At 35.8% G+C, this 27,718-nt stretch overlaps 1 protein-coding gene across 1 annotated transcript in view; it reads left to right on the top strand.

Moving 5' to 3' along the window:
- Positions 1-614: 614 nt before the first annotated feature.
- LOC104469245 (voltage-dependent calcium channel subunit alpha-2/delta-1-like) overlaps positions 615-27,718 on the top strand; it is a gene marked incomplete at both ends in the record, with an annotated part of 79,451 nt that continues 52,347 nt past the window's right edge. The window contains 2 exons of the mRNA XM_010083688.1: positions 615-659; positions 17,096-17,225. Of these exons, the coding sequence (XP_010081990.1) occupies positions 615-659; positions 17,096-17,225 (175 nt within the window). The remainder of the gene's footprint in view (positions 660-17,095; positions 17,226-27,718) is intronic.

The raw sequence follows: 27,718 nt of genomic DNA, 5'->3' as shown, positions 1-27,718 counted from the left end.
GAAGTTGCTGGCTGATTTTGCAGTGGAAACTAGTAATCTTCTCCTGCATTACTTTGCTTGAATTACATGGTGCAGTGTTTCCACAGAGTTGCCAGGATCCACTCTACGCTATAACAGCCAGACTCCCCTGTGATGTATTTTCCCAGATTTTATTTTCACTGTGGGAGGTGAATAAAACAATAAATGTGTCTGCAACAAATGCTTAACCCACTTAGCAATGCCCATGCGTCGTTGTCTTTATTGCCTGCTAGATGTCGTGGTGCATAAATCACCTAATTGCATAGTGAAAGAATCGTATGTCTGTAAAAGAAATGGCTTACAGAAGTCTTTTATGAGCTCTGGATTTTGTCCAGCATTATCTGTACTTTTCGAGCTGCCTTTTGAGTGACTTACATAGCTTACTACGGAAGAGCATTAAATGAATGAAGTTAAACATGAGCATGGAAAATATTACATGTAACAGAGAGCAAGCAAAGGTCTGATTCAGTCACATTTCAAAGAGAATACATGAAGAAATGTGGGTTTATTTTAAAATGTATTTTAATACAAATTATTGCTAGTAAACTTTATTCTCTACTTTCAGACTAACAGAATTACTTTTCTTTCTCTTACAGAATAATGATATAATCTATTACAATGCAAAAGATGATCAGAATGATGTAAGTAACGTTTCTTTTTGTTTCAATGGTTGTAATATCAGAAAAATAAGGGATTGAAAAGATTAATCAAACTCTAGACTAACATTTAAATATTTTGCAGAAGGAAGAACCTAAGAACTTAGAAGCATCTTTAAAAATTTCCTCAAGAGACAGATAATATTTTATATTCTAATTCTCAACATCTGGCTTCCCTCATAGAGTCTTGAGTTACTGATCAGGCAGGGAATGTGCTGGTAGGAAGGAGAAAAAAATCCTGACAGCAGTATCATTCAGTTTTTGAAATGCAATAAAATTGTAATTATAAAACTGGAAAATCAAAGTGATAAATGTAAATAATTTACTTTACTCTGAAGGAATAATTTTCTGGTCCTGTTTTCCAAGCTCATATTACCTTGTTCTGTATTCTTTATAAGAAATATTTTACGTGAGTGGAAAGCAGATGTAAAATGTTAATGAATATTTTTATGCACTTTGTGATCACTCATTTGATCATAATAAGCCTTGGGGAAACTGAAAATCCAGTCCCAAGTTTTAGACAAAATGTATGATATTTCAATTTTTGGTACTACTAAAACTCTTAAGTGGTTTGAAGTTTTATAACTATTAAAAATCTTAATGGCTTCTAGGGAGAAGACAAGTTATCTTCACCTTCACTTGAGCTAATACAATGGCTTGTTTTCATTATAAATTTAATTTATAAAACCACAGAAAAAATGTTGTAAATGTATTAATCAGAATTGCCAGCATGCTTCATTTGCACTTTTTAATCAAGTGTTCTTTAGAGACTGATGGCATCACTATTTTAATTGATGCTTCTGCTGTAAGGCAATTAAAGAAGGTACATAGATCATGTCAAGCAGAACTATTTGATACACTTACGTGGAGTTACAAGTGCTGGAATTCAGATGCAACAAGCAAGCCTACTATCCTGAGTTTTAACATTTCCATTTTTTAAGTAAAATTCATTAATTCTAACCTAAATTTGAAAGATATTGGTCTCTTCTGGTTAAATTCACTGGGGTTTCAGGTGTTAATCATTTCCGGAAACAGGATTCCAAATTTTAAACACTGGATTTGGGATCTATATGCACCGTATAGGGATGGCAGATTATGGTGTGAAGTAAAAGATCCTGCTGTATCTGTTATGGTTAAATAGTATTGGGAAAAGTCTTGAGGTGACTGCTTCTACAGGATGAATCCAAACCTGTTAGGCAAGGCAGGAAAGAAAATGCTGTTCCATACTTCAGTCTAATTTTCTTTTACTTTCCTCAGAAATCATTTTTCCCACAGAAAACAAAACAAAACAAAAACAAACAAACAAACAACAACAACAAAAAAAAACCCCACACAAAACCAAAACCGAAAACAACCCCAAAAAAATAAAGAAAAAAACCCAAAAATTTATTCCACCAGGTGTCCTATTTGTATTTCTATGTCAGTTTTACTTCTTTTTCTGTGTTTTTGAACTCTTGCACTGTAAGTTTATAATAACCTTTATTACTGAGTTAAGAACAGTACCTTATGAGTCAGGCCCGATCTGTCAGGAAGCGAGTAACACTTGGTGTGGCATCAGCAACACAGAGTGTAATACCAAAACCCAACACCAGCTCGAGTTTTTATTTTGAAATGTTTTGTATCACAATGGAATATTTTAAGTCCTAGCAATTTCAGATTAGTGGGCTGAAATGTTTTGCAGATCCGTGTTGTAAGGACTGTAAAATATAAAAATGTAGCATTGAGATTGTGGTTCTGCTTGAGTTGCCAGTATGTTTATAGGACTGTATGTGTTGAAATAAGTACTTTTTCTTTCCTTCATAACAGTCTTCAAATCAAAAGGTTGAAGAGGGAAAAGGAAGAAAAAAGGAGGTTTTTGTTTTGTTTTGCTTTTAATCTCTTTATTATAAATTTAGAAAACAGTGTGGAGGGAACAGATAACAAGAAAGTACATTATTTACAAGCTCTGCTTGTTTGAGAGTGTGTGCTTCCTGCCAGTCATTTCAGCTTCTTTGGCTAGCTGAGCAGAACAAATGTTTTGACTTAAGGAGACACCATTAAAAAGTTCCCCTTGAGTTCTAATTACAGCATGAAAAGAGAGACCAGTCTCAGATATCTCAGCCACTGATATCTTGCTTGTTCAGCGTATCGGCTAAGGACTGGATTTGTTCATCCTAGAACATTTGTTCATCATACACACTCAAATTCTGTTTCTGTGCATCCAAAGAAGAGCAACGGAGCTGGTGAGGGGTCCAGAGCACAAGTCTTATGAGGAGTGGCCAAGGGAACTGGTGTGGTTGAGCCTGGAGAATAGGAGACTGAGGGGAGACCTTATTGCTCTACAAGCCTGCAAGGAGGTTGAAGCGAGGTGTGTGTTGGTCTCTTCTCCTGAGTAACAAGTGATAGGATGAGAAAAATCAGCTTCAAGTTGTGCCAGGGGAGGTTTATATTGGATCTTGGGAAAAATTTCTTCACCAAAAGGGTTGTCGAGCATTGGAACAGGCTGCCCAGTGACGTGGTTGAGTCACCATCCCTGGAGGTATTTAAAAGATGTGTAGACTTGACGCTTAGGGACATGGTTTAGTGGTGGAGTTGTCAGTTAATGGTTGGACTCAATGAACCTAAAGGTATTTTCCAATACAATTCAATTTTCCAATCCAATTTTCCAATTCCAATTTCCTAAATAATTCCATGATTCTTGGTATTTAGTAAAGGTGAATATTTCATAATGATGCTAAACTTCATCCTCCTTCAGTTGCAATACCTGTATCAATTCTTAATAAAAAAAAAATTTTATTTCTATTACAGAAAAATAACAGTTATTTTAGAGATGTCATTTATAGATGCACGTTTGTATCCCTTTAAAAGGCACAGTATTTCAGGAACCACCAACATGCACTTCCCAATAGTCTCTTCCATGTGTCTTGAGTTTTTCACCATTATTTTTTCTATGCAAATATTTATTTTAAAAATTTAAAATGTAGGAATTCTTTTCAACAGTAAAGTTGAGGCTGATTAAATAAATGCAGATTAGGAATCCAATAAAAAAATATGTTCTGATTGTAGCACTTTGTTGGGAATAGAAAGTTGTGGGTATGCTTCCTGATGATTTGCATCTCATTAAAATGATAAGAATAAGTTAAATATTTGTTGGTAAAACACTTTGTAAGTGTGAAAATAGGTATATTTGTGCCTATGCTGTCACTGTAATCACCAATCTAACTTAAAAGAAAAAGCAATAAGAATGAGGTGGTCAGTGATCTGATACTGAATGTCTGCTGAGAAAACCTGAATCCACGTCTAAACTGTGTATGCAAACGTCACAGACTCTTCTCCCCAGTTGATGTCTGAACAACTGCTGGAGTTTTGCTTCCAGGTCCTTTGCCAGTATTTGTGAAATGATTGAGACAGCTTAGGTGGCATCTTATTTTATAGAGAGAGATTTTAATAGAATCTCTGCAGCACTGGCCAGTAAAACTGCTTCTGCTGTCCCTTCTTTGCTTTCTCTAGCAGGTTCTTTTTGCTCTTCCATGCTGTGAGCCTTCATTTAATCAGAGGACATGATATTATGTTTTTCTTTAAGTACAAGTAGTAATTATTATTAGTAGTAATTTAATTATTAAAATTAGATATCTAAGCTAGTCACTGTGGATACCTTTAGGGAGCTCTTCATTTTTTTTTTTTTTGAGATAGGTGTCCAAGGTGGGCTGAATCTCCTCTAGATGTGTGTTTCTCACTGTTGACCAGGTTCCTGTAACAGACCCTTTTAGATCTTAACTTTTAGATGTTGAAGAATTAGAAGAAATAAATCTCACAGATCCTGTCTGCCAGTCTTTGTCTCCACTCATCCTTTTAAAATTATGGCTTTATCAGAAGATAATTCTCCAGCTTAATTTCTGTGTATTTTTTCTGGTGTATCTTAATATGCTGTGGTATAGTTTGCTTTCCTTATTTGTGTTTATGTACCACATTCAGGAGACCTCCTCTCTCGTTTTTCCACTGCTGTCTCAATGGACCTTTCTGAAACCAATGACTGTGCTTGCTTGGACTTAAAAAAAAAAAAAAAAAAAAGGCAAGTGAAGACCAATCATTCTTTGGTCTTTGGATTTCTCAGTCTTTCAGATAAAACAATCATTTTGCAACCCCTTAGTCCAACAATCAGTAATATAACTTTTGTACTCTTTATTCTACAATAGCAATTAGATTCTATTTGCTTATTTCCCCCCCAGCACTGTAATGTGTGAGCACTTCATGATAATTAATGAGTTCTATCCTCACAACAAGGTGGGAGGTATTATATTCCCATTTTTCATATCTCATAGGAAGATAATGGCCAAACTTGTAATTTAATGTAAGTCTTTCAGGTTTTCATTAGCTGTCCTATTCCCTAGAACCCTTTCAGTTTGATATATTGCAGTCTGTGTCGTGCACTTTAATTTGCAGGTGTCAACTGCTTGTGTTGTATCACTCTTTGGACAAATGCTGTGGTGCTTTTGTTGGACAACTGATTGGTACCACATTAAGATGGCCTTTCCCATAAGTTTTAATATTGCTTTGCCTGTTTTCTCTTCTTGTCCTTTGTACCCCACCCTATTTATAGTCATCTTTGCTTCACTGTTATGTTCTTTCCTCTTTTTTGTACTGGCCTCTGTTTTGTTTCAAGTGATTCCACATTTGCTTTATAGATCCTTTCTAAATCTTATTTTTCAGTTTACAGATGTTCAGGTAATCCACCTCTCCACTAGACACTGAATTACTCCATTGCTTAATTTGCATTCTTCTTGATTCCTTCTTTAATGTTTCTCTCATCTCCTCTTTGCATCTTGCTCCTTTTCTACCTTTTCTACCTTTTTTTTAGTGTAATTTCTTGTCATGGTTTTATGAACTCCTTCCTGCATAAGCTACAACAGAAGACTGAGTTTTTTCAGTGATTTAGCTGAAAGAACTAAGTATTACAAACAAACAACCAAAAGTTTCTTTAACGTGAAACCAGCCATGCCTCACTGGAAGTTTGCAGTTCCTCTGTAGGTCTTCCTCATTAGGCTTTAATTGAGAGCAGCCAGGTGCATCTCCTGGCCAGAGCTGTGTGTTAGCACAAGTGATTTATTAGAGATTTTCCTCACACAGTCCCATGTTGGATTGCAGTCATGACTAAGCAGTATTTCTTGTGCAGTTATTGGTCATGGATTAAGAGATAGTAGCACTTTTTATTTTATTTTACTGAATTAACGTGAGGGATCTAGAATCTCGGGTCCCTTTGGGAAGTAAGTACCTGCACAAAATGTGAATTCACTCTGTGACTAGGGTCAGCGTGTGGGTTCCACTAGAGGGAAGCAATCTGGAACATGCGTAATAACTGTTTTAAACATGAAAAACTGTTTTTTATTACCTTATAAAATTTGCAGGGAGAAGTTTTGCAAAAAAATTATAAGCTGCCTTTGACACATGGACTGAAATATTAATTGACTGACATTTAATGGAGATTTTTTGAATTTGAACTCTGACAACTTAGACTGTGTCTGTGACAAAACGTTCTGATGCTTGGTGATAGGACATGGATTTTGTTGGAGGTTTTTTGTTGCTTTTCTACCTATCACTGTAACTGGTATTATCTATACAGACAAAAGCCCTATTATAGTCTTTTCAATGTAGACAAGGGAGACATTTTGCCAAGGTAGTTCCCTCTTAGACTGACCTAAACTATAAGACTGAGAGAACATTTGTGCTAGCATAAATTCTCTCTTCTATTATGAAAGACTGTCAGAGTAGGACTGTTGATACACCTGCACGGTGAACATTTTTAATGCCTTAGAGAAGTTTCATTAGAACTGGAATTTCTAATCTGTAATACCTGTCATATTTTTCAACTGTATTTTCATTTTTATTAACATATAGCTTGAATATTATTGTATATTTTTGGTAGTACTTGGAATTAATAATTAAGTCCATAATACACCTAAAATTTTATGAAATTGGGGAGGAAAATTTGATACATTCCCACAGATTTCTTATTTCCATTTTCAGAAAATACTTCCTGTTATACATATATTCATATATGTATAGGTATACATATATGTCTAATATATAACATATGCATAGATGTTACTCTTTTAAGTTATATTTTAGATATCCTAGAACATACTTATTTTAGTACATACACTGAAAAATTTCCCTTTGAATTAGTATGTTTGAAAATGAACTGTCCTAAGCGGGTGGATCCATATTTTATATTTTTTATAGAACAAAGTAATCATGCTTTGGGGTGTTGTATCTCTCTCACTGCAGTGTCTAACAATAATAATGTTTATGGTTAAAATATACACTTCTTGCTGTAGTGAACATGCAGAAAAACCCTGTTAAAAGATAGCACAAAGCTTCTTATCATTAGTATACAGGGAGGAAGAGTAAGCAGGAAAAACATTTTTTTGTTTTCTTTGGTCTTACATCTGCTGTTCATCCTTTATATAGAAGGGGACTTACTGTTCTTATTTCTAATAATTTCATGGTACCTAGAATTTCATATATTTTAGGAAAATGCATACTCCGGTATTTTTGCTGTGTGCTTTCTTCTTTCACATCTGGAATCCAGTGTTACAGTTTCTAACAGTGTGATTTGGAGGCCATTCGTTGGAAAACGAGGATTGGAACTGATAGTGAGGGCATGATTGACACTGGCTGCTTTAGTACCAAGACTTTTTGCATTGTTCACTGAGGAATTTGTGCCTTTTACCAAGTATCACTGAGAAACATGTCAGGTCTTTCCATTTCAAAGTATTATAGGTAAGCTTGAGTCTAACCTGTGGGGAGGAAAGGCATTCCTTTGAGGTTCCTCTTGAAATTACAATGATCTATTGCCACAAGGAGCAGGGCTTTTGCTGCTCTTTTTTTCTCTCTTTTTTTTTTTTTTTTTTTTTTTTTTTATTCTGGTTAAAAAACTAGATAGCAGATTTATATTCCTTTATTCAAATTTGTGCAAGTCTTCTCTTCTCCCAAATGAATATATGTTTGAGGCTGCAATGAAAAATGCATGATAATGAAATATATGACTGCCCCCAAGCTATCTCCTACCTGTGAAACGGAGTTATGAAATAATAATGGTGAGAGTGATAACTGCAGTTGTCAGTGTCCTAAAAAAGATGAGGATGATCTTAATGTGGAGAATCCTACCTGGAAGGCAAATTTGCACAAAAGAGCAGTGCTTGAAGTCTCCCTATGGAGGCTAAGTTTATGCCACACCGAAGATCAGAATTCAGCCCTAAAGCTAGTGATTCATCATTGTAATGGAAAAATTCTTCCTTCAGGATATTTCCTACTAATATCAAATGCATGAGTGATAACAATTGCCGTGAATGGATTGTAATTGTTTGTTGATAAATAAAAGCAACTCCAAAAGCTGAACTTGTTACAGAATGTTTATAGCATTTGAAGTAGTGATTTTTAGTGAGTGCTGTGTTGCCTGATTATACATAGCAATGTTGCACGAGTGTTTTGACAAGTCACTTTGAAAAGTGTGGGTCACATTGAGATTTTTTTAAGTGGTACAAACTAAGACAAATGACTGAATTGGGTGTTTTCATATGGTTGATTGAAGATAGAAGTAGGCTTTGAAAATTGCAAGTCAGACCAAGAAAACTGGAATGGATTACTTAAAATATTTTTATAAGATTTAATATTAAGTCTCAAACTAGATAAATTACTAAAATCTTTAAGTTCTGTTTTCAAGTTTGAGAATTTTTTTAAAAAAGACAATATGCTGAAAGGTGCGCCCTCTGTGGTTCTGCTGATCTACTGCTTACTCATATCTCAGATGAAGTAAGTGACCAAATGAACCCTTCGTCATGAGTATGGATGAGAAGAGGTAAATATAATTACAAAACTGGCTTTAATATTCAGTTTGTATAGGGGGCAAGGGAAGCATTCTGGAATGCCCATTCTGGGAAGTGTATACAATTGTTACTAGCTGATTGGGAGATTAGTGTGTAGTTTTGCTTTCCTGGAATGATGTGAAATGCTGTTTAACTTGGAGACGCAATACCATACTGGCTTTCTTGGAGATACTGTCAGAAAGATTTATGATTCTGAATATATCCCCAAACAAAATAATCTATGTGTTGCACTGTTTTAGGTTTTTCTGGGAGTTCCCTGTAGTTCAAGTGATCTGAAACACAGTTCCTCAACTGTTCCTGCCCTGCCCCTGCAAATAAAAGAGTTTCTGAACTGGCCAATATCATTGCAAAAGGCCATATCATTTTCCACACACCCATTCTAAACATGCTCTGTCCTGGTTGTTTTTTGGAGAACAGATGAAAAAAAAAAAATAGATTGAAGAAGATAACCATATCTAATATAAAGCATTTCATTTGTGGGTGTTTGTACGTGGATGATCAGTCTGTTCTGTGAAGTATAAGTCTTTCTTAATCTGTCCAGTGTTATCCTTTCCTGCACTTCTCTTCATTAGCAACTCCAGTTTCCAGTACTTGCCATGAATATGGAAAAGCAGCAGAGCTCCAGAATTGAAGCCTCTCATTTTATGCAAGGTCATTTACTCTGTAGCTCTGCATCTGAGTTTAGCTCCAGAAACATTTCTTGTCCTAGTGGCTGTGAAAGGCCGTCTGTGCTTCTGCCTTTGTCTTGTGACTTGCAGTCTTCCGGAGCTTTTAGTGTTGGTGTGTGAAAAGCTGGATTAAAGCTACTCTTACAGCTCTGCTTTATGGTGGGTATTGCAAATAACTTTTAATCCAGTGGGGAATCATGTTGTACAGACCCTAAAAACTTTTGCATTCTGCTTCAGCTGACCTTTTGCAGAGTTTTGGTTTTTTTTTGTTACTTTTTTTTAGTCTTTTGTTGGTTCCCCTCCCTTCCCTGCCCTGCCCCCCTTTCCGCCCCATGATGTGCTTCTCTTCTTGGTTAGAATATCCTTCTAAAATTTCCCTCAGTCTCTATGAATGCTATTCTAATAATTTAATGCATTGTTTATTTTCACCCTAATAGTGTTTTTAAAAAACATATAAATAGTCTTACCTAATGTTATGGCAGTTTATATAAATTATTATATGGTATTTAGCTTGTAGCAAAAGTCTGTGGTCCACATGTAACCCAGAGGTCAGTGCATGGTTTTGTGTTACCTACCACTTTTGTCTACCTAGATACAGCTGGCATTTAATTAGTGAAAAGCCACATGATATTTATGAAAGCATGCATTAGTGAGTGATGCTTGTATAGTGTTTTGAGCCTCATTAGTGTTAACTCAGAGAATCACAGAAAAAACTAGATTAGGAGGGCTTCTGGAGGTCATGTAGTCCAACGTCCTTCTCAAAGCAGGGCTTTACTGTTATTAATGTTTTTCTTGACACAGACTCTGGTACAAATTAAGAAGAAAGAGCAATAGCCAATTAGTATGCTGCAAGATGTACAAAATCTGGACCTAACCAGTATGACTGAAGGTAAAAATGTGCTGTGAAACAGGATCAGTTGATGGCTTAGCAAAGCATGGCAAAGACAACTGCCTCAGATGAAAAAATCAAATTATTTAAATGTTCACATTCAGTGGGTATTACAACTAATGCCCAATGAAGCATTAAGATGATTTAATAGTTCTTATTCTCCAGGGATATGATCTTTAATCAGATGAGGGGGTGGTAAAAGGTTGACAATGTAATTTATTACAATAAGAGTAGAACAGTGTCTAGTTTGAAATTTATTTGTATGATGTGTGAAAAATCTAAATTATCCAGAGTGCATTTTGGTCTTGAAATTGTAGATGACCAAGTATTCTATGGGACTTCTGTCAACAATGGATATTTTTCTTCTTTCCTTTTCTTTTTCCTTTTCCTTTGCATTTTCCTTCTTTTCCTTTTCCTTTCCTTTTCTTTCATATGTTTGAGTACTCTAGTGGGATGTGACCACAGTAATTTGAAGTAGGCTATTAATTTTAAGGAAATTTTTTTTAAAAGAATTTACTGTGCTTTTCTGAACTGCTTGTAACATTTTAAGATGTGCTTTTATTCTAATATGGCCATATATTCCTAGTGTTGGTTAATGACGTCATCTTATCCAGTCAAGCCACTGTCAAAGTTGGTGCTGAAGTAGGTAGTTCTGTCCGATACACAGTACCTTAAAGGCAGGCAGGAAAATCTCTCTTAGTGAACATCGTAGTCCTAAACTCCTGAGTTTTCCCAGGCCATCACCCGATATAGAAGAGAATCAAGCTGAGAGGTTCAGGTGGGGTTACACGTCATGACTCCTGCACTCCTGACTAGGATGTACCACCCAGGAGGGATGTGGAGATGTTGTCTGAACCTTCAAGGATGGAAGGGTTAGAATTAGCAAAGTCAAATTTCAACTGAGGTTTGTATTGCTGAGGGATGTAAAGAGCAAGAAGAGGTGCTTCTTTAAGTACATTGATATCAAAAGGAAAGCTAAAGGCTTCAGTACGCGTAGCGGTTGCTCTGGGAGACAAACATCATGTTAACAGATGCCCCCTCCTCCTCCCTTCCCTTACCTTTTATTGCTGAGCTGACATCACATGGTATGGAATATACCTTTGATCAGTTTGGGTCAGCTGTCCTGGCTCTGTCCCCTCCCAAGATCTTGCCCACCCCAGCCTCCTGGGGGTGTTGAGTGTGGAGGTGCTGGTGAGACAGCCTTTGATGTTGTGTGAGCACTGCTCAGCAGTAGCCAAAACACTGGTGTTATCAACACCTTTCTAGCTCCCAATGTAACACACAGCACTGTGAGGGCTTCTATGGGGAAATTAACTCCATCCAGCCAGACCCAATACATATACTAAAGTTATTCAATTGGCAAAATGTCAGAAATATAAACGACTGCTATAAAATCCAGAGTTTCATTCATTTTCTTACTGACATTCAGAAACCAACTCATACATTAGAGGCATATGGAAACACTAAAAGCACTGGAAACAACACCTGTGTATTTTAAATAAATGGCCCATGAGCTTGACAGACTGACAGTGGCAAACAGAAAACTATTTCTGAAGCTACTCAGAACAAAATGGCAAAACTGTTTTTGAGTAAGGAACCGAATGCAGGAAAAATTCTGTGCTTATGTTGTATATGATGGCATTCGTTTTTATATGATGTCATTCACTTGTACAGATTAGATCCGGGAATAGACTAATACTAGTATAGGCAGGGAGACTAAATTGTTTAAAATTTCGCATTTGTAAATTTCAACAGATATTCAGAAATCAACTAAATTAAAATTTACTAGTAGAGATACAAAATCCACTCATCTTCCTGTGGCTGTGACGATGAAAAGTAACTGAATGCTGTGGAAAAGAGTCAGGATATGTTTGGGTGCAGTGAAATGGGCAGTTAAACAATGGCAGAGTTTCCTTAAATGACCTTGTTTCCTTTTGTTTTAGTGGTTGTTTGCTTTTCTATACACAACTTTCAGTGATACTTCCTGACATAATGCTTTGAGTTACCTCATGTACATACATTAATTTATGTTCACAAAACCCTTGAGAGAGAAGTTGCATTATTTCTACTATGTATTTGGCTTACAAGAAACCACCAGTTTCTTTTAGATTATGCCAAAGGTGATTTAGCCAAGATCACAAAGAACAGCTACAGAAGAACCCATTTTACCTGAATTTTATCTGCTACATCAATTTCCCTTTTTCTGATGGTGAATGGCAGACACATGAAGAAATACTTTGTTTATTTAAAAAAAAAAAAAAGGCTTAAAATGGCACAAATGTGAACTGGAAAGAGAAATGGATTTTATCTACACCACAAGGGAGAGTGAAATTGGTCTGGAGATTCATTGCAGAGAAATGAGTGAGTTATTTTGCTGACTGTCAGTGGTAGGTAACAATGTAATTCAATAAGTGAAGGCCAGGTTTGAATAGATAGAAAATTAATCTTCAGCCACTGTCTCCTGTGGGATTTTCATGTGCCAGGATTGATTGAATTTCAGCTCCTGACTTGAGAAAGAAATTGGTTGGAGTTGGATTTTAATTATATTCACATGCTGGATTACTTTCCTTCAAAATACGTGTTTTGCTACGTTCCTGAAAACAAAGTTTAGCTGGGTATTAAAACTGTTCCAGTCAATGCCACAGTCTGTCAGGCTTTTGATAGAGATGCCAAACTAAAATACCTGATAACACTGAGGTTTTCCTTTTTAATCTTTCCTTATCTTTTGCTTCTAATTTAGATGTAGGATACTTGAAATTCATAAATTTGTAAAATGAAAACTAAATAGTTTTTACTTTATATAGAAGGATGTACTATAAACATTGGGTGTGTAGCACCTGGCACAGGATTAGTTTTGCTGATCAGGAGGCAGTGGCCCGAGTGCAACATTAATTTGCCTGTAATGCCTCTGGTATGTGTTTGTTGTGTGCAGAACTAGTTCAGACACCTTTAGATTTAACAGAAAAAATAATCCTGTGTGAAGGAAACTACAGGACTTTTAAAGGATTTTGTCATTTGGTGTCTCTGGTTTTGGGGGGCAGATGGGTGTGTTGTTCCAACATCAGAGTTGTACGTCACAAAATACTCCCAGGAAAAGTCAACAACTGGGGTGCAAAAGCTTCCAGGTTATTTTATGTAGTTCTGAGAGATCCACTGCCCTCCATCAAGGCCACAAAGGTAGATATAAAATACAGTTCAGCTGGAGCAGGTGGATCAATTAAATTGAGAAAAGCATAGCTCAAGAGGTTTTGGATTCAATTTTTGGTTTTGATATCATGGAATATTGGTAGGAAGAATAACAGATCCATTCTTTATCATAGTTTGGGGAGGGGGTGGTGCTGGGGGTGTGTGCACTGTTAGAGACTTTGTATCTGAAACTTCAAGGCATTCAGGTAGATTATTAAAACTCTTTCAATAAAGTTTAATCAAATTTTGGGAGTAGATGTGAAGCTTCTTCTGTAGCGCATGAGTGATGGGAGAGGCTGTAAGATAGTATCTATCACTTGGGATGAAATTGAAATACCAAGCAAAAGAAACATAATTTTATGTTCAGATGCTTCAGAAATTTCAACCAAAATCAAAATATTCTGTACTATGAAAACTTCTGTGCTAGACCTGCTAGGGTGGACCTTATGATTTACCCTCTTTCTCTTTTACCATCCCCTCTCCTTCACAAGTATTTCTTGTGGAAAATTAGTTGGAAGAAATATTTTTGACACCTGCTCATTCTGGTGTTTTATTGTAATAATGTGGCTTGATGATTTCAGGTTCTTTTCTGAAGTGTTCTGTGAAAGCATCGAGATTTTGTAGTCATTGGTACTAACTTCAGAAATAACAGTGCTAGGGGTTTTACAAATCAAATGGCTTTCGGGAAGGAGAGAAATTTTCTGACATGAACAATTGATTATTGAGATTGCATTTGCAGAATTAGAGAGACTCGTTACTTTGAGCAACATGAAGCCAAAAGATTACTTGTGAAAAGAACTCCAAAATTTGCTTAATGTATAGTATTCCAGTTCTGGGGAGGGGGGAAAAATCCTGTGTGGTAATGCAGAAGGAAAAAAACCCCACCATAAACCTATGTAAAAATTGAGCCAAATTACATTGTCTGAAACTATCATAATGCTGTGTCATATCAAATCATAGAACATATAAACTGTTACTGATCCTGGCTCCAGTTTCCACACTTCAAAGTCAGTTTTGATGGTTTGTTGTGGGTTGACTTTGGCTGGCTGCCAGGTGCCCACCAAGCCGCTCTGTCACTCCCTCCTCTATCACCCCCCTTCCCCAGCAGGACTGGATGAGGGGGAAAAAAATCACAAAAAAACAGTGTATTGAGATAAAGGCAGTTTAATAAAGAAAAGCAAAGACCATGTGCAGAAGCGTAGGAGAACAAAAAGATTTGGTCTCTACTTCCCATCAGCAGGTGATGTCCAGCCACTTCCTGGGAAGCAGGGCCTCAGTACGCATAGGGGTTGCTCCAGAAGAATTAATAATGAATAATGAATGTGTCTCTCCCCTTCTCCTTCCTCTTAGCTTATATTGCTGAGCATGACAACATATGATATGGGATATCAGTTTGTTCAGCTTGGGTCAGCTGTCCCGGCTATGTCCCCTCCCAATCTCTTGCCCATCACCAGCCCACTGGCCTTTGGAGGAGCGGTTTGGAGAGACAGCCTTGATGTTGTGTGAGCACTGCTCAGCAGCAGCCAGAACACTGGTGTGTTAGCAACACCTTTCTAGTTACAAAAATGAAGCAGAAATACAAAGCACAGCATTAGGAGAGAATGCTATGGGGAAAGTTAACTCATCCCAGACAGAGCCAATACATGGTTTTACTTTCAGGTAGATTTACGAGAGTGATGTAGTGGATAAAAACATTTCAGGATGCATTGTACAAGTATTTCCTGCTTTTCTAATCCACATTCCAAAACTAAAACATTACTGTCTTAGAAGCATCTAACTGCGGAACTGTGATATTCAGAAGTCCTCTGGCAACCTCCAGAACAGAGGTCGTTGCGTCCACTAGAACTTTTAATTAAAATAACACCACACACATGGAAGTATAAGGCAACATGTGGTCTTAGGTGTTTCAAGGAGAATGTTTTTAGATTATTTCCACATTTTATAAAATTAGATTATTTAATGCCATGATATATCTGGACTTCACCTAGTAACAGACTTGCTTAGAGAAAAAAGGTCATCTCTTACTTTGAGTTATGTTTTCCTTTCTGTCTCATCCACCTGAGTGTGGTTAAGTAATAAGTTTAACTTCTTATCATAAGATATAGTAGCTACGTTGCATAAAAGTAGTCAAAATTAGTACTCACCTTCTTTTCTTCCAGAAATTTAGTAGACTTGTATTGTGAGATTTGTCTCACCTAATTCTACACAACTGCGTTGCAGACTTCTACATTGAGGCAAATTGTCCTAGGGCTACCTTTATAGTCAGTGAAAAGTAGGAGCCACTTCTAAGGCCCGATTCGTGTCATGGGAAAATAGGCGTCTAATTAAGATGAGGTGAATTGCACTCTAAAAATGCCTGTTTCTCTTCGTTGACTATGAAGGCAGCCTGGGATGATGAGCTCAACACTGCTAGGTTGTTGAGATCAGTAGATGTCAGTGGTTAGACGAGTTCTGCCCTTTGTATTTCCAAAGGAAACCACCTCCTTGAAACCTGTCTGAGACTGCTGCTTACTTCAGGCAACATTTGAACCTATACTTAGTATAACATTTGTCCATAACCCTATGATGAAGCAGATGAGGAAACATATGCAGTTTAATTAGATTACTTTGTAAGTTAAAATTTAGCTGTCTGTACTTTGATAGGGGACAATAGACATGGTGATGGTGTGTAAAGAATAGGTTCAGCACAGACATGCATGACTGACCAGATGGGTGCTTCTCTGTCAGCGCTCTTTTTCAAGTGTAACAGATTTTCAAAAACTGATGACTATGACTCTGTAGTATTAAAAATATCCTTATAATTGCCTGCAATTGCTGGTCTGAGTAATCGTTTGGTATCATAATTGATTCATTATGGATTTAAGTGGCAGTCCTCTCATGCCATGAGGCCCCCTCCTCCAGGACATTGCCACCTTGCCTTTGGTCCTCACTACTGCTTTGGTTTCCACACTTCATGCAGCTTTTGTAGCTGAGTTAGAAAAAGCCCCTGCTTCTCAAATTTATTTTTTTTTTTAAACCAGTCCAAATGACTGAGTGAATTGGAAGGAATCAAGAAGCTAGGATGTAGTAAGGTGAGAAGCGATGGGAACCCAAGGCAGGCAGATGGTGGGGAGCACCTGAGTGTTGGGGAACCTTTCCACTCAGGCAGCTGTAGCCAGGGCAGTACGTGAGATTTCATCGAGACTTACTATTAAAATAAGTTGGACTTGATGATCGTCGGTTGGACTTGATGATCCTTGAGGTCTTTTCCAACATTAATGATTCTATAATTCTATAAACCAATGAACAAAACCTATTTCAATCACGTGTTCTAAGAAGGCTTCATTTATTTTCTTTGTCTGGATGTGCACTACTTTTTCTCAAAAATGTATTTATGAAATGTATATTAGTGGTATAATTTTAAGATTTGTGATTTACTATGTAATCTACAGAAGGTAAAAATGAGATATACAGTATTTGTATTTAAGACTTGGTACAAATTCTTACATGTAATAAAAGGTAATGTATTTGCCTTGCATTATGGGTGTAAAAATTCTATGTACTTTTGAAATTTAGGTGTGCAAGGTGTTAGGCTGTTACTTTTCTTTTGTAGCTCTTCATTTCACTGAGTTGCTTTGGGTAACTCTTAATTTAAAATAAAGTATACATAAATATTTCTGGACCTGGAGCAAGTAAGCATGTTTATACACAAATGAAAAAGTTAGCTATGAAAGAAGGCCATGAGTCTTTTATGTAAAAAGAGGCAGATGTGAATAGAATTGTTTTTAGCATACTTTGTAATATTTTGCCCTTTGCATGTCTTTCTTTAAAAAGCCTGAAAAGAATGACACTGAATCTGGAAGCCAGAGAATCAGACCAGTATTTGAAGAAGATCCTGTTTTCCGGCGGCAAACATCTTACCAACATGCAGCAGTCCACATACCAACAGATATTTATGAAGGCTGTAAGTAACATGTTTAAAAAGTGATTTTATTTCAATACTAAGCTTATTATTTGTGTCCCATTCTTAAAAACAAATAACCTCCAGACAAAATTTTCGTCTCCATTTTTAGTACAGGTTTGCTGTTATTGTCTTTTTTGATTCTTACAGTAGTACTTCAGAGATGTGCTCTACTAGGCATATGATTCATCATATGAATTAGTAGGAGCCATAGTTGAAGAGATCCATTTGGATTAGATCCGAGTTTCAGAAATGGAACTGGAGGTGAAACAAAACTCTTACATATTCTAATTTTTTAACCCATTCTTTCTCTGTGCTGTGTTCTTATTTAATAAAAACAGCTCTTGACAGCTCTTCTTTACATGGTTTTGGCCTCAGGCAGAGATGAGTACTGAAAACATTTTTGAGTATCCTAAAAGCATATATAGTTCAGGCAAATAGCATGCTGTGTGAGATAGTAGTACTTATATTGCATGCAGTGCATTTCCAGAATTGCAGTAACAGACTTTGGCAGATAATTTGAATAAATTCTTTCTAAACTATGTCAAAAATAATATATATATACACATATACTGCTGAGGATTCTTTAATTGTATTTCAAAACTAAGTATTTAAGTTATCTTTCAAGATGCAAATAAATTCCTTTTTCTGTGCTCATCATCAAGAAAAAATCATTATCCAAAACAAAGACATTTCAGCATTCAAAATGTCTGCATATTTTTTTTAAAAAGGTGAAGAAAAATTAAATAGAATGCGTATTTTTTCTTGTTTTGTGGTTTTTGGGGTTTTTTTATTTTTATTTTTTAATTTTTAATTTAGGGTCCTAATTTCAAGTATGCAGTCCTCCTCCTCTTTCAAAATCTCATCAAGAGGAAAGAGACCCTAGTGTGACCTGGGCTCTTTAAAATTCATGGCCATGGTTGTGTGCAGCTTATATAAATGACACAGGGATGAAAATGGAAATGTCAGTATGATGAGGGAAAGCATAGTGGTAGCTTGTATTCTTATAAGGTGTGCTTGACTGACAGACCTAGAGGATTATTCTGGAATTCTGGCTTTAATAAGTGGTATAGTGCACCTTAATTGCAGGATTACAGGGAAGAAAGGACATTTCCTTTGCTTCTGTTTGAAGAGAATTGATATTTCACTGTAAAAATGTTAGAAAAAGTTGCCAACAATTTTTAGGATATTTATATATGTTAGGATATAAACACCATGTGAACTTTGATAGAAGATTGTCATCATAAAAGTATGTACAATGTTCTGTTGCTGTGTTGAGTTTAACATTTTAGATGGTATTCCTAAGGACGCTTATGACCCTTGAAAATACATGCTAGGTAATGCTACTGTACAGCCTGTTAACCTGCAAATGAAGACAGGCTATGACTTCCATAGGAGAAGTACAACTTTAGTATTTATTAAAGTTATAATAGCAGACAGCAACATACATTTTTTTTTGTGAGAGGTACCTGCATGTGACGGCTTGTGAGACATTCATGATTCTTTGGGCCTGGCTATCATGCTAATTACCAGAGATGCAGCAGCCTAGAAGAGTACTGTGAAGACTGTAATTCTGTGTCAGAAAAATCCTCTTGAGGTAGCTGGGTGACTTTTGGTTATGGATTGTGTTTTCAGAGGTGACAGCTTGATAATACCTAAAAATCACAGATTCCATATCCGTAAATGTAAAATCATCAGTTTAATTTTACAGTAACAAAGTTCACATGTCATCTGAAGTGAGCAATTGGAACATAGTCATTCAACAACAGATTTCCAAAGCTAGAGTATAATTTTCTTTTCACAAGCAATATTATCTCCAAGCAATTTTTATAACTCAAGAAAGAGTGATAATGGATATTGAACACTGTTGTCGTTTTTCTTCCTGTTCAAATGAGCTAAACTACCATTTCTTGATAGAAGTTTCAGTGCCAACTGTCGTCAGGAACACTTGTGCACTTTGCAAATAGTTTACCATAAATCTGTAATTCCTTGTCTACGTCACAGTCTGCTAGCAAACATTTACAAAACAAATATTGTAACAAATCCTTGCAAGAAACAGTGGATGAAACACAGTTTACAACTTTTATTGCTTGGAAGTAGGTTTTTTTGGACTGAATTACACCTTGGAAAGCGGATTTCACTTTTTTCCTCTCTTACTGTATACGTTTTGTAGCGTGCCAAGAGAAACGAAGAATTGCTTTTTGGATCTCACAGAAGAGGTTTCAATGACTAGATATTTGACTGCCCTATTCTTCCTTCAGATGGGTTTTCACTTTTATTGCCTCTTAGAGTAGCAGGCTGTTGTCTCTAGGGGAGAGGGACAATTACAGTTAGAGCCTTGCGTGTTCCTAAATCTGAATTTTCACTTGGATGTGTTGATCACACTCTGTGACGGTAATGATTTTTTTTCTGTATAAAGCTGTGATTTTGAGAATCACTGGCTCTTGAGCAATATGTTATCCGTGGCAATCTTTCTTCCCTATTCAGGTTTCATTTTTATTGCAGTTATTAGTTATTGTTTTAAAAATATGAACCAAATATTGAAACTTCTATCATATAAAATTCTGAATGTGTGAATCCATCCTCCATTTATCCCTTTGGAACTGGGAAAGTGGTTTAACCAGTAACTCTTGATATGCCACCTATTTAATCCTGACAAAATAATACATGCTATAAAATATTCTTTGGCTTCCTATGTATATATGATTTGCTTATTTTGAAATACAGCGATTATTTCACCATAGAATTATGTGGCAAATCATTACAAAATATCCATTCACTACATCTGGATTATTCCTTGGTGGTTTATTTGATTGCAGAAAGAAATATTATAAAAGTTATTTTTGCTTTCTCTCCTCTGTGTCTGGTGCCAAAACCTTACTAGAGACAGGGAAAAGTCTAGGGAGTTAATTTATTTGCCTGTTTCTGAGAATTACAGTCCCACCACAGGAGAGGGCAATGCCAATAAATTAGACTCAAATCAGGCTTTTAATTCAGTATTTTTCAAGAGTTCCATTTAGGTTTTGAAATAAAATCAACCTGCTGCTGAAAACAGAAAGGACCCTCAGGTTCTCTTTCTACCACATGCAATTAGTCATGCATCTCCTATTAGTAACAACAGAAGTCCTCTTTCTAAATCCCTGTTAAAACTGTACCCTGCGTATCCCTGAGCAGAATACGGGAACCACAGGCCAGAAGTAAGAGTAAATCGTCTGCACAAGGCAAGTGAGGTTAATCTACCTGGTGGGTACCACCACACATTGCTCTCGTTGTCTGGGATGCATAAGGCACCATCTGCCGCGATGGTTGCTCTAGATGTAAGTCTGTACTTCTATTGCAGTTTTAGGAAAGGTGTGGGGCAAAGCAGACAAACAAGGACTGCTTTTGTGTGTGTGTGTGTGGTTACTCCTGCTTTACCTCCTCTAAGTCAGAAATTGAAATATTGCTTACACAGGTCATTACTTGATTAGCACTGAAGAGTTGATTAAAGTGTCAGATTGACAGTAATGTCTCTTGGACATGATGACATCATTTTGAATATGGTTGGACAGCTACCAGCAAGAAAAAAGACTTCCCCTGCTCAGAACCCATGAAACCAGACATAAAGAGAGTTATGATTACTTGGTGGTTTTTACAGCTTAATGGGCATAAAATATGCTTACTGTTTGTTCATACCCTCCTTTTATTGGGATGGCTGTCAAAATTTTGCTGCTCCTTAAAATCTTCTAAGATGTGTGTTATGTTTTGATAGCAAGTTCGATAGTGGACATCAATTTTACCTTTGTAGTGATGTATCATATTTGTAAATATTCAGCTATTGATAAAGTGTTTTGGTATAACAGCGCTTAGTAATGTTTACAATCAAAACAATTAGGAATAACTTGAATAATTCTGTTTTGATGCTATAGTGATATTTATCTTGACTAGTATTTTATCTTTTTGACTGGAATTTTTGTACAATGGAGCAATTTCTTCACTTTCTGAATTTCTGTAAATTCTGGATGTTATTTCTTCTTGGGTATCTCAGTCTGTGAGCTTGAAAGGAAGAAATATTCTTTGGGAAGAATCAGAGCAAGAAAATTCCCCCTCAAAAAAACACAAAACCAAACCAACCAAACAAAAAAAAACCCACAAAAGACTAAGAAGTGTATTGTCATTTATTCAGGCAAGGTCTTATATGTGGCTAACAAATAGGATTTACTCAGGAATCAAGATATTGATAAAGTGTTGTGTAAGATTTTGCTACATCAGTATTCCTTAGAAGACTAAAGAAGCTATAAAACTTTTTTTGTACTTTTTTGTATTTGGTTTACATAGCAATAACAGACAGGCAAGACAGTTTCATTAATTAAAATACTCAATTCAGAATATTTTAAGATTAATACTGTTGATATATTTTGATTATAACTGAGAAACTGAAGCTATTCAGAACTATTTTTCCCATGGTTTCTAAAGGATAAATAGCATTGTTTTACTATAGCTAGGGTAGAAAAATTATTGTTTTAGGTCTCTGTGTATGTATATGTTCACACCTTTAAATTTGGAAATAGGAGTTGAATTATTTCGTTATGTATGTGCAGATGGCATGGAAGACTGCTATTTGTTCTAACATATTTTTTATATATTTTCAATTATTTTAATTGGTGAGTTATTTGTGAAAACATGTCATGAGTGAAGTAGACCTTTAAATGAATTTTCAGTGTCACTCTGCTTTAAATACCAAACATTGTGGCTTAGGGTAAGTCTAAAGCAAATGTTAGCTGCAGCTAAGTCCCTAAGTACTGCCTGGTGGTTCAATATTAAACCTGGAAGGAAAATACTGATGCATAAGCTTAAGCAAAGAATTCTTGGGTCAGTATTGCTTTTTATGTTCTGTTAACTATAATATTTTTTTTTCTCCCCAAGTAGCTTACTAAAACTCCCCGAATTAAAATCTTTAAATAAGCAGCAAAAAGAAATAGCTTTTCTGACTTGAAGAAAAAGCTTATTTCAGTCAGAATTCAGAAGGCCAAACAACTTGATCCTGCCTCATGAGGAGGTACTTGTATTCTGGTGCAGGGATTACATCAGTTTTATTGGGTGGATGGTCCAGCCTATTCGCCTGACATCAAGTTTACCATGACTTCTAAATTTTCAAAAATTAAGATAATAAGGTAGGATAAGGAAAGACTGTCTAGTAACCAAGGTTAATTTATTCCTCCTTGAAAGATGAAGTTGGTTAGGTACATGGTGAAAAAATATTTTTATTTCCATCTCCAACTTCACTTTATGGAGTAAGCATATTAACATTGCATGCAGGTGTTTGTGTCTACATGTAAACATTCTAGTTTTCTCTGATTCAGTTTCAATCATGCTTCCAGAAAATCCCAAACTTCATGATTACCATCTATACTTTGGTAGAGAAATGCTCTGAATAGTTCTGTCTCCTAACCTTCTAGGTTCCTGTTTGTCAGCTGCAGAAATTTACCTTCTGACTGATATCTTCAAAAATATTTTTATCACCCTAATTTACCTTTATTGAATGAATATGATATTTAAACACCAAAACACTATATTGCGAAAACATAACCACAGTCCAGGTGCTGTACTAACACAGAATTGCCCATGAAAACCAAATTCCAAAAACCAAATCACATTTTAGTATCTTAACCCTTATTTCTTTTTAAATGCAATAAAATATATCAAGAATTAAAATTTTTATCCCATTAAATCCAGGAAATGTTTAGTTTATTTCCTTTTATTTTATTGTTCATACTCTTTGGAAAAAAAAAAAAAAAAAAAAAAAGCAAAACTAAAAATTTTGAATTTGGTTTTTCAATAAAACAACATGGGCCTTAGCCATGGCTCTAACCGATTGCTGTGTTTCTTTTTCACTGTGTCACTTTTGGGACCACCAACTACCAAACTTTCTATGTTATGTCATTCCTGTTCTTTTGACCAGAAGTTCATCTGCATGGGTCTATGACATGATACAGCCTTCCTGAACACTCAAAGGATATGACCTACTACTTGTTTAATATTTTTAATGCCATGATGAAATGTGAAAAGCCATACCAGAAGCCACACTCATTACTAGTTAAACTGGTCATTATGGTTCAACAAAAAAGAAAACCATACAATGAAGAGACTTTCAGGACTTTTCTTTCCAGATTTCTTTGATTTTGAAAACTGGATGAGGTTAGGAAGAAAGGTGCCAAAACACCTTTGAGTTCCTACTTTTTTCTAACTGTGAAAGATTATTTGTGTAGTTTGTAATAAAATGTGTGAAAAATAATTTTCTGGTAAATTGAATGCTGATTACCTTTATCATTTGCTGTGGCTGCCTTTCACTGCAGATTTCTTGGTCATCAAATGTGGTGTGTATCCAGAATTATCTTGGACATGTTAGCAGGTCTGGAGATTCCACCATCTGTTAGGCTGCTTGACTAAGTAATCCATATTTAAGTTGTGCATACTGACAAAGTCTGTTTTAGACACTAGATGATTACTGCTGCTCCTCAGATCCCCTTCCATTCCTTCTGCAACATTTTGTCTTATGTGCAGCTTGGAATGATGATTAATATTGAATCTTCATGTACCAAGAGAGGAAAATTGTCTCTGCAGTAAGGTTGGCCATGTTCATCTGGTAAAAGTAGCTAACGGTGGCATTTGTGTTTTACAGTATAGACTGCAACAAAGAACATTGACTATCAGTAGATCTTTGTTATTGGACATATTAAAAAGAAGACTATTTTAATGAAGATCTTGAGAGAGTGACTGATGCTGCAGTGTGTAGTTCTCTCTATGTGGAAACTGGTGCAAGTATTCTTTACGTGATAAATCTGGCTTAGCTTTGCAAAGTAGGTTGATACGGGATGTGTATGTCGTCCAAGCTTTGTATTGGTCCTCAAAGAAGGGAAAATGTCATCTCAGTCCTTTATTCAGCTGTATGTTCTAAAAGTTTCTGTCGATGTGAGGGATGGCAAAAGTGTTCTCAAACCTGCTCTACAGTAAGGGAAGACCATCAGGAGGTTACTCGGGCTTTCTGTAAGTGTAAATTCACTTTCAGGATTCACAGGAATTTTTATGCAATTGCTTCTTCAAAACTATTTCCAGATAGCTGTAAGGGAGTGTAGGAAGAAATATTTGTTATATTTGCAAGCTTAGGATGAAAATAAATGTTGTGTTTCAGTATGTCAAATAAGTAGATATGACGAGTTGACTACTAGGAAAAATGTGCTAAATTGCTTCAAGTGTCTAACAAGAAAATACCAATTTGTGTGAAGCACTTAATGGGAAAACAATAAAAAGTGCCCTGTTTAAATTACCTTAAAACCTACTTTAAATAGAAGTGTGAGAGGTTTGGGAATATTCCGTGGTTACTTTGAGAGTCTGTCAATTCTTTTTTCCCCTCAAACAAGTTTCCCTTCTTATTTCATAATTGGTTGTTATTTCCAGTTTCAGTATGTTGAGATGTGGGGTAAGGAAGGAGGAGGAAGAGGAGAAAGGAAGGAGAACTATGGCCTACCCCCTTTTTTACTTCTCTGTGTTCTCACGCAAAGTGCCAAATCTGCTCTGAGTTGTAAAGTTTACTCCCGTTGTGACCCTCTGCAGATCTGTAGAAGAGCTAATGTGACTCTGCAGGGAACTTCTGCCTCCACCCCTGCATCTCTGTGGCCTCCAATGGTGTTCTCTGGGCTGACAGTGCACGCCCACAGCACAAAGTTGTGCAAATCCTCAAAGATGAGGACAAGATATTTTAAATTCAATACTGTGTTGTAAGCTGCATAAAGTAACTAATGCACATGGCTAAGAACACGTGCCTTCATGCATTCCATAGACACAAAAATAATGAATAAGAAGAGTTTGTGTTTGTTCTTTACTTGACCCACACAAATTATGAGAAAGAAAAATAAAAATAGTATCTTCAGACTGTCATTTTTTTCAGTCTGAAAGTGTGAAATATTTCATATAGAACCATCTTTCTTTTCATTAAGATTTTTAGAAATGTCTTGGTGGATTGTCTTGCTTTTAACATCTAAATGCTTTAATATGCTTATTATCAACAGTGTTCTGAAAGATTTCTTCCTGGAAAGAGATCTGGTTTTCAGCTTGGCAATATAAAAAAAAGTTTGCAATTTGTAAGACTCATTATTAAATAATTTGTCTTCACATTTCAGAAATCTTGTATTTCCAGCCTGTGATACCATAGCTGCAAATTTTGCCATGTTGATGGCACCTTAGCTATGAGTTTTGGGTTTGTTTTTTTTTAATCCTCTACTGGTTAAACATTATATTATGGGTTATTGGACTTTACAAGATTTACATGATGAATCCTTATAATCCTATACTCTAAAAATATTTAATTGATTAGATTCTTTCAGAAAACAATCAAATAACCTTGTTAAATTATAGCTATGCAGGAGATAAAAAATGAGATATAAAGCATTTTATTCTGAAAAAATACTAACTATGGTAGATGATATATTAAAAAACCAGAAAATAAATGTGGGTACTGTTTGAAATATCTCTATTGATAAATTTAACTGGGTTGTTTACCAAAAAACTGCTTGTAAAATCAGAAGTGGATGAATGGATTGGAACATATCTTCTCTACAATAATTTTAGCATCTGCATTGCCATATTATCCAGCATTATAGCTGTTATTTTTAAAGGAGTATCACCTTCACAAATGATGTGTTCAGTTTTAGTTTTGAAGTGAAAAAGATAGATAATGAAAGGGGAAGACTGGGAACAATTTTATGTCGGCACGTGTGGATTTCCATATCCTTAGAGAACGGCTTCCTGTGTTTATGTCCCTAACTTAGTCTTTATTGCTTATAACAATGTGCAGAATGTAACTTCAGGACGTGATTGCATTGCATTTGTCGTTACCTGACTCTCTTATTTGGTTGGTCCACTTCATCCTTTATGCCATAAGACTTCATTTCCAGTCATAACTATTAGGAAGGAATAATGTGTGATTTAATAATAAGGTGTTTCTCTAGTAATACATAAATCACCATTTTTTTTCCGTTATTAAGGATTTATTTTGTGAAGTTTGGACAGTGTAATTTGAATGTAGCCCTTTCTGTATGTGTGTATTTATCTATGTAAATGTATGTATAACAATATTTAAATAATACTACTGAAGTACTTTCACTTCATACTATTTTTAAAAGTCCATTTGAGAATAATTTACATTCTCTTCTGTGCATCATTTAGATATCTTATATCAATTAATTTGAAATTTGGGTTAGATTACTGCATTCTTATGGTCTTCCATAATGTACAAATACCTTATTTACTACTCTGTGTCAGAAGTGTTTTTACACCAAGTTAGATACGGTTATTTCTGTCTGACATGAGATTGGTTTTATTGGTTTTCCATCTTGCCTTCCCAGGGGTCTCTCCATCCCATAATCTGTAGTTGTCTGCTTTCCTTCTTCTTTTATATGAAGCTCAGCCCTAGAAATTATTTAGTTGTCTTACAGTTTAGTTGTACAAGTGTCTATTTAAAAATTATGTCCACTACTGAATGAAATTCAGTTTTTACTTCTAGTGTGAGTCCTTCATAAACAGAAGATCCCAAAATGCACCTCACAAAAACCATCCATAAAATAACCATTTGTCTTCAGGATCTCCTTCAAACCTTATTTCCTTCTTTTTGCTGATGGGGAAGATAAAAATTCTCATTTACTGCAGGATAGGTGCATGTGAGCAGTCAGTTACCATTGAGGAACTGATCTGTAGTTGTACAATCAGATTCCAGTACACTCCCTTTGAGATCCTTTTAAGCCTGAAATATGGATATTTTATAACTTCAGTTCTTTGGATTATCTCTTGCCTTTCATCCTACAAAGCAGCTTACACTCACAATCTGTTATTTTTTCTTCTACTCTTCATACAGTTAAGTTCTTCCTGTCTTTTTCTTTCTGAAGATAATTTTGTCTTCTGTTTTCCATTTTATATCTGTTTTTTCTCATTTTTCATGGGTTCTGGTCCCTTGGCTGCCTTTTCCTCTTTTCTCCTTGAGTCTGCATTCCCTCCGCTTTTTTTCCTCTTGCATATAGTTTATGAATATTTTTCTCATTCTACAGTGAGGATTCTGGATTCCTCTGCTCTTTCTCCTCAGGACTCAATGTTCCCCTTTGCTTTTTCCTCAGTCATTTTTTAACTTGAAGGCATCTTATTTACAGCTTATTCTTCTGATCCTCTGGTTCAGCAAAAATCTGTGTTTTCTTCATTTTTCTTTACTCTGTCTTGCTTTGTCGCCTTTAGGATTTCTGTATTTTCTCTAAGTGAATCGCTAGTCATTTTTTCATATCCCCATTGGGTAATATTTCATAAATAAATAGCATTTGTCATAGTTCTGCTTAAGATAACGGACATCTTGCAGCCTTGGCATCTTGGCATTTTCAGTGTGTCCTTTCACTTTGGAGTCCCCTCTCTCTTCTTTGCTTCTCTTTTTGATATCTTTAATAATTGTTTATTTCACAGGATACAAAAGTTTAAAT

Source organism: Pterocles gutturalis, unplaced genomic scaffold, assembly GCF_000699245.1.
Source record: "Pterocles gutturalis isolate BGI_N339 unplaced genomic scaffold, ASM69924v1 scaffold3605, whole genome shotgun sequence".
Lineage (NCBI taxonomy): Eukaryota > Metazoa > Chordata > Aves > Pterocliformes > Pteroclidae > Pterocles > Pterocles gutturalis.
This window is presented reverse-complemented; position numbering and strand designations above follow the sequence as displayed.